General features: G+C 44.0%; 2 protein-coding genes across 17 annotated transcripts in view; one reads left to right on the top strand and one right to left on the bottom strand.

Moving 5' to 3' along the window:
- The window catches only part of LOC113804921 (oplophorus-luciferin 2-monooxygenase non-catalytic subunit), a 12,790-nt gene extending 8,633 nt beyond the window's left edge, over nt 1-4,157 (top strand). For all 3 annotated transcript variants that reach the window (XM_027355836.1, XM_027355837.2, XM_070135602.1), the window contains exons 6-7: nt 2,259-2,376; nt 3,797-4,157. In XM_027355836.1, the coding sequence (XP_027211637.1) occupies nt 2,259-2,376; nt 3,797-4,015 (337 nt within the window). In that variant the 3' untranslated portion in view covers nt 4,016-4,157. The remainder of the gene's footprint in view (nt 1-2,258; nt 2,377-3,796) is intronic.
- The window catches only part of for (cGMP-dependent protein kinase for), a 298,303-nt gene that overhangs the window by 274,665 nt on the left and 16,138 nt on the right, over nt 1-7,500 (bottom strand). For all 14 annotated transcript variants that reach the window (XM_070135586.1, XM_070135595.1, XM_070135589.1 and 11 more), the window contains exon 3: nt 5,427-5,593. In XM_070135586.1, coding sequence (XP_069991687.1) covers nt 5,427-5,593 — 167 coding nt within the window. The remainder of the gene's footprint in view (nt 1-5,426; nt 5,594-7,500) is intronic.

Here is a 7,500-nt window from a genome sequence, read left to right as displayed (position 1 = left end):
TGAATTAAAAAAAAGAAAGGAAAAAATCAATTTGACGAACTTCAGAAAGAGAAAAATAAAATAAAATATCTTAAACTGTAACAGACCTGACTCGGTGCCTGAAATAAATCTTGCTTTGAGAACACTATCATATAAAACCGTAAATTTCGCTTCAGATTATACACTCCGACACTTCTATTTCACTGACTGGCATGCGGAGCTTGTCTCGATTAAACGCCGTATTTAATCTCCGACAAAAAAGGCAAAACGAATGATGGGACATGGTTCTTAAAAAAAACTATTGAGAAAGATATGGAAGTAGGAAATCCTGGAAGAGGAGAGAGGGGAAATACTGGAAGAGGAGGGGAGGCGAGAGCGAAAACCAAACAAACTAGAACTAGATCATCTAAAAAAAAGAGGAAACCACCATTATGGGCATATAAATATCATAAAAATCAAAATAACGGTTGCAAAAGTTACCACAAAAATTCTGAAGCACCAGATTACTGTTAAGAGACTCACGTCCCCCCCCAACCAACCCCTTCCGAGCTGCAATGACAAAGGACTCAGAAGAACGCCTATAACGTGACGTCACAGGGGCAATACGTGAAAGATTGAAAGATTCTCCCTCTCCACATCTCTCCAACTCCCCTCTTCTCCCTCTTCACCTTTCTCCTCCCACCCCCAACTCTCATTTCCCTCTGCTTCCTCTGCACCCCCCCCCCCCTCTTGCTTGCTTACACCTTCGTAATTCAACTCGTGTTTTTATTTCCGATCAAGGGAGGCGTTTGCTTGCTCGGCTGTCGAGGCGCTGCGACTCTCGATGCGAGATACCGTTAAATCCGACCTTCGCTTATATATAAAACCGGATCTTTATATAGAAAAAGTAAAACAAAAAAGCAGGACAGGTTATTCAGGTCTATCAAACTGACATGCACGCACGCGAAAGCAGAGATACAAGCAAATATACTTACGTGCATGTATGCGCTGAGTGGTAGAACCATACACGCCAACTCACTCTCAGTCACTCACTGACCCATTCTCTCTCTCTCTCTCTCTCTCTCTCTCTCTCTCTCGCTCTCGCTCTCGCTCTCGCTCTCGCTCTCGCTCTCGCTCTCGCTCTCGCTCTCGCTCTCTCGCTCTCTCGCTCTCTCGCTCTCTCGCTCTCTCGCTCTCTCGCTCTCTCGCTCTCTCGCTCTCTCGCTCTCTCGCTCTCTCGCTCTCTCTCTCTCTCTCTCTCTCTCTCTCTCTCTCTCTCTCTCTCTCTCTCTCGCTCTCGTTCTCGTTCTCGTTCTCGTTCTCGTTCTCGTTCTCGTTCTCGTTCTCGTTCTCGTTCTCGTTCTTGCTCTCTTGCTCTCTTGCTCTCTCGCTCTCGCTCTCGCTCTCGCTCTCGCTCTCTTGCTCTCTCGCTCTCGCTCTCGCTCTCTTGCTCTCTTGCTCTCTTGCTCTCTCGCTCTCGCTCTCGCTCTCTGTTATAAAAATATCCCAAACTGAAGAAGATGAGGACGAGGAGCTAATTCGTGTTCTTCAGGGTGATAAACACACTTAAATGGAGTGTTTTATCACCCTAAGCAACGCTTCAGAAGTGTTACAGATGACAGGGAGCGAGGGCAAATTGCAGATCCAAGGAATAGTGAAATCTAAAAGTGTTCAGATTGAGTTTTTCTCAATTTGTGTTGCGTTGGATAACGGGGCTATTGTGACAAGACGGACGTGCGAGTGAGTTAGTGTGCGAGTGTGAGTGTGTGTGCGCGCGCGTTTCCCTTTGAGATACAAAGATCGGACAGTTACCGCGAGGGATGAGGGTGAAATGGCAGGATCCAAGGCTGCAACAAGGAGCAACATGGCATGCGAGTTCACATTGCAAAGGTCCACTACAAGCGCTCACGCGAAAGCTCTAAGCGAAATAATTATTAGTTTAACTACATTATTCCTGAACTTGTTGCCAAAATTATGCAAACATTTAACGAAGCCTTAAAAAGTTTTACACGCAATAATTGGAACCTTCAACGACATTCTTACTAGAAACGAGCCGCAAAAGCAACAATTTTGACATTCAACTAACTAATCCTCGCTTTTCCTCTCATTTTCTGTCCCGTCCTACCCCTACTCCCTTCACCCTCACCCTATCCACTTTCTTCCTTGCCTCTTCCCCTTCCTTTCCCTCGCTTTTTCTTCCCATTCTTCCTCCTTCCTCTCCTCTCTTCCCTCTTTTCTCCCCTCGCCTCTCTCTCCCCTCATTTATCGCTCTTTTCTCCCCTTTCTCTTCCCTCTCGCAGGCCGTGGGTGCTCTACCTGGACAACTGTGACATCGCTGACATCTCCCCAGGGGCGTTCTCCGGCTCGCTCCCCGCCGGCCTCTTCCTCAACGGCAACAAGATGACGTCCATCCCTGAGGTAAGGAGCTCCGCGCCCCGCCTTCCCCCTTTCCTTCGCCTCCTTCTCACCCTTGGCCGGTCCTTCCCCTCTCCCCAGGCTGCCTCGAGCTCTCCCAAATAATACTGATATTAATACTAACACCAGTAATAATTATATCAGTAATAATCACATTAATAATAATAACAGAAACAATATCAATAAGTAAGTGACGTGCACATAGAAATATTTTCAGCATGTCTTCGTCTTATTCGAAACCTGGAGCCTTTCCTCAGCCCCTCCCCATCTCCCCCCCCCACGCCCCTCCTTGGAACCCCGCCCATCAAGACCTTGATCTGCAACAGGATCATGGTCGCCGCCTCACGCCCACGGGTGCTGGGCAAAGCCCATGAGGTATAGTACACTGATGTCTGGGAAGGAGCCCGATAATGGAAGGGGAGGGTGAGACCGAGGGTGAGAGTGAGGGGACTGTGCGGACAGAGGGAGAGGGGGCAGGGGAAAGAGGGAAAAGGAAGGGGAAACGGAGAGGAAGAAGGGCGGGGAAACATGTAGAGAAGGAGAAAAGGGTAGACAGAGAAAGAGAGAAAGAGAGGAGAGAAGGCGAGGAGGAGAGAAGTTAGAGAGGGGGATGTGGGAGGTGGGCGGGGGAGGCGATGCAGGAATGGAGGGGAGGAGAAAGTGGGAAAGGGAAGAGAAGGAAAAAGACGAAATATAATAGCCAACGCGCGAGAAAAAAAGGCCAAACGCAGGACTGAAGCACAAGACTTCTCCCAGCGCCTCGCCAGCGCGCGGTCATGTTACCACGGATGACACGACGCGGGAACTGTCGTGTCTGTAATGGAGTTAAGAGTTTACTTCATTTAAAAAGCTAAAAAAAAAAGTAAAAAAGGAGAGCATGACGACGGTCTAAACAAAGCCTGTATCACAGATTGTCTTTCTAGTAGTAAAAATATATTTCATCCTCTTGTTTATCGTGACTCCATCAGGTAAATTAGGTCTATACTCACATGGCGATATGTCTTCACCCGCGAACACATATCACGTGGCATTTTTTCATAGAATGTGAAAATTCATTATTTTTTCTAAGAAGAAAATTTCTACAAATAGGCTTAGGTGTCCCATATATTTGAACAAAATAACTGTGAATTCAGTTTCAAACCTTTTCCCCGAGCGAACGGGCAAATCCGACGCGAAGGGCCGCTTCCACTTTCCGACGCGCAACGGCATCAAGCCCCGAAGGCCCTTTGCCTCGAGTCGCCTTTCACCCCCCCCCCCCCAGCCTGTCCCCTCCCCTTTCCAACCGGCCATCTGGAGCCCCTTTCGCGCAACCAGCCCATCCATCTCCGCCCGGCCACACCTCCCTCCCGAAGCTCCCTCCGTCTGGATAAAATACAACCAAATCCATAACTTAGCAGCTCTGGCCTCCTCCCTCCCCTGCCAGGCCACTTTCCGCCCCTTGCTGGAGAACATGGCCTCGTCGACGGCCCTCGTGCACTACGTCGACCTGAACAAGAACCCGCTGGAGTGCGACTGCGCCGTGCAGTGGATCGCCCAGGACGCCACGCTCTCGCCCTTCGTCAGGAATGCCGTGTGCAGCAACGGCGAGGTCGCAGGGACGCCCATCCAGGACCTCCCCGCGGACTTCTTCGGCGGGTGCTGAGGGGGAGGCCGGGGGGGAAAGCCTTCGGGAAAGACGTCGACAAGAGAAGCAAAGAAAAGGAGTGAGGGACGCGTCGCTTCTCCTCCCTCGGCAGACTTCCATACCAAACATAGATGAAGGAATAAATAATCCACAAATTTAATGTGAAAGTCATTATCCTAATACAAATATCCAGGACTATCATGATTTTAGTGAATAATTTCCCCATGTAATTCTAGAAAATCCACCTTCAGACGTTAAAAAACACGAAAAGGGAACACTCACTTAAACAGCGATCACAACTGCGAGAAAAACAGATGAACCACATCCTCCTTCCCTCGTATCCTTTTTTCACATCCCAATCAACTCACAAAGGGAAATCTGGAGCGCCATTACCTCTTCCAAGGCCTCGGCAGCGAGAGGAAACAGAAAACATCATCCCATCTCGTGTCCCAAATGTTTTTGCTGTTGGCGTCTTTGGGAAGGGGAATGAGACTGCACTCGCCCGCGGCTCCAGGCAGCGCCTTGTGTGTGTGTGTGTGTGTGTGTGTGTGTGTGTGTGTGTGTGTGTGTGTGTGTGTGTGTGTGTGTGTGTGTGTGTGTGTGTGTGTGTGTGTGTGTGTGTGTATGTGTGTGTGTGTGTGTGTGTGTGTGTGTGTGTGTGTGTGTGTGTGTGTGTGTGTGTGTGTGTGTGTGTGTGTGTGTGTGTGTGTGTGTGTGTGTGTGTGTGTGTGTGCGCGCGCGCGCGTCAGTATCCTGTGCAGTGTAAGAGCCCATGGCCATGTCAACGCGTACACATGCTTTCTCACATGCGTATTGCACACACGCCCAAAGTAAGCGCCTCGACGAGGCGGCCTCCGCCTTCGAGAGAGCAATTCAGATTTACGCGATTAGTCGTCTGCTCTTATCGGACCATAAGACTGTCATATCGTTAGTATGACCAAGTTATAATAGCGTGAATTAATTCGGTATTGCAACTCACCTTGGCGATCACTCCATGCCATGTGCAATCAGTGCGCAATTACTCTTCAACCAACCCAAAAATCTACAAACTCTGACTGACTGCCATTCATTCATTTCTCTTATATGAAAACATTAAAAACTTCTCGTAGTAGACTCCCGATCCAACTTACAAACGAAAATAACCCTGGAACCATTACATTTAAGTAAGCAACACTTACACACACACACACACACACACACACACACACACATATATATATATGTATATATGTGTGTGTGTATATATATATATATATATATATATATATATATATATATATATATATATATATATATATATATATATATATATATATATATATATATATATATATATATATATATATATATATATATATGTAACTACATAAAAAGCAATTAACTAATAATCCTAAGTAAGACCAGCACCAAAGCGCAGCCGAGCCCTGACCTTCCATGATGTAGAGCATGGAGCCGATGTCCCCTTCCTTGATGATGAGGGAGCCCGCCGCGTACTCCACGCTGTACATGCACTCGACGATCTCCTTGACCTGCGCCATCTCCAGGTTCTTGAGGAAGTCATTGTCGAGGATCGCCTGGCGGAGCAGTTCCTTCGATCTGCCGGGGAGGAGAGAGCGCCGTGAGAGGGAGGGAAGGAGGGCTGGTGGCGGCGACGGTGATGATGGTGATGATGATGATAACATCAATGGAACAGGATAGTTGGCGAAATGATGGAAGGATAATTGTGATAATAATGATACTGACTTGGTAAAGAGAATTTGAGGCGTTTTTGATGATGATGATGATGATTATAATAATAGTGAGATGGTGAGAAGAGATCTACGTGCGGCGCAGAAAGCTACTTCTATTGGATTTTAATTAAGGGATACATGACAAATATTTTGTGTCGTTTTAAAAACGGATGCAAGTATATATAAATATGAATATATGCGAGAAATTTTGCAGTTCTGCAAGGAGAATATATCGTGAAGAGCTAGGCATATTAATATCAAAATTGTATCACCAAAGCATTAACCTGTACAGGTTGAAAAAAAAATCACTACCAGTAGTAGAATTCAGCGTCTATGTGAATGGCAACAGCAGTAGAGACACATGATAATATGCGATGATAAAGATAAAAACAAAACAAGTATCATGGCCACTGATGAATTAGAAGAGAAAAACAAATCAGCAAATACGATGTGTCATCAATTGCTCCATTCCTTTGGCAATGCATCTGGAATCTCAGCCTTGCCATACATTCAAAATATTTACACATAATTCAGCGAAAAATAATCACCACAATTCCCTCATCACTTTCAAATATTCATCCCGACTTTGCAACCTCCGCCTTCCCTGTTGCGTTATTAAATAATAAAACTTCAATATTTAGCGCTATGCATCATAAATCATGGTACAAGTGTATATGAAGTGTGTCTAAACAATGAAAATGGAAGAAAACAGTTTTATCACAGGTCAGTAACCTAAATCACCTCTTATCTTGCAGAGTTTCTCAAGGAAAGACGATAAAATCAATTGGTCTATTTAATACCCTTATCTACAATGTGTCGAACAAATTATATGAATAATCAACTGTTAAGCCTTAGCTTAATAATCAAATACCCTATAACAACTGAATGACAATTTCTATCCACTTCTCCTCCTGTTATGAATCACACTTTCATCATATCGAATCTACACTAATACCACAACGGCAAAATATAAATTGATGGGTCCCCCCTCATCGTTTACAGAAAATGTTCCGCGAAGACACCCTACAACTCTATATGTAAGAAAACGGGAGTTTTAAGCTCTGAACAAGGAGTGACTATAAAATTTCAATACGGACTGATTTTCTGAAAGATAAACTATTTTACTTTAATTCAAACCAGAATACCTACAGTGTTTATTTAGTTATTTATGTATTCATTATCATTACTGTTATCATTATTGTTATACACACCATCTTCATCGCGAATCATTATGAGTATCATCCTTATTATTATCATCTTCATTATCATTAACATCATTATTACTGATATTAGTAATAATATCATCCATAATAGTGATATTGACAGTGATACAATGATCATGAGTATGAGGATGGCGATGGTGAGTATGGTGAGTGTTAGTATGATGATGACGATGAGGAGAGAATAACGATGGTGATAATGATACTAAGAACAACAAACGCTATGCAGATGATGATGATGATTATCCTTATCCTTATCATTACTATCAAAATTATTATCGTTATCACTGCTATTATTATTACTATAACTATTATCAATATTACTTTCACCACTTTCATTGGAATTATCATCAATATCATTATCACTCTTGGCATTGTCATTATTAATATCACCAATACCATTATCATTATTATATCCATCATCACGACCACAATATTTTGTTTACTTTCATTGTCATATTATCTTTATCGAATATTATCATTAATTATAATCATCATCATATCAATTATTATTACCATTATTATTATTTTCATCATCATCATAAATCTGATA

The sequence above is a fragment of the Penaeus vannamei genome, chromosome 20 (assembly GCF_042767895.1).
Source record: "Penaeus vannamei isolate JL-2024 chromosome 20, ASM4276789v1, whole genome shotgun sequence".
In the NCBI taxonomy this organism is placed as follows: domain Eukaryota; kingdom Metazoa; phylum Arthropoda; class Malacostraca; order Decapoda; family Penaeidae; genus Penaeus; species Penaeus vannamei.
Note: the sequence above shows the minus strand (reverse complement) of the source record. Positions and strands in the feature narration are given on the sequence as shown.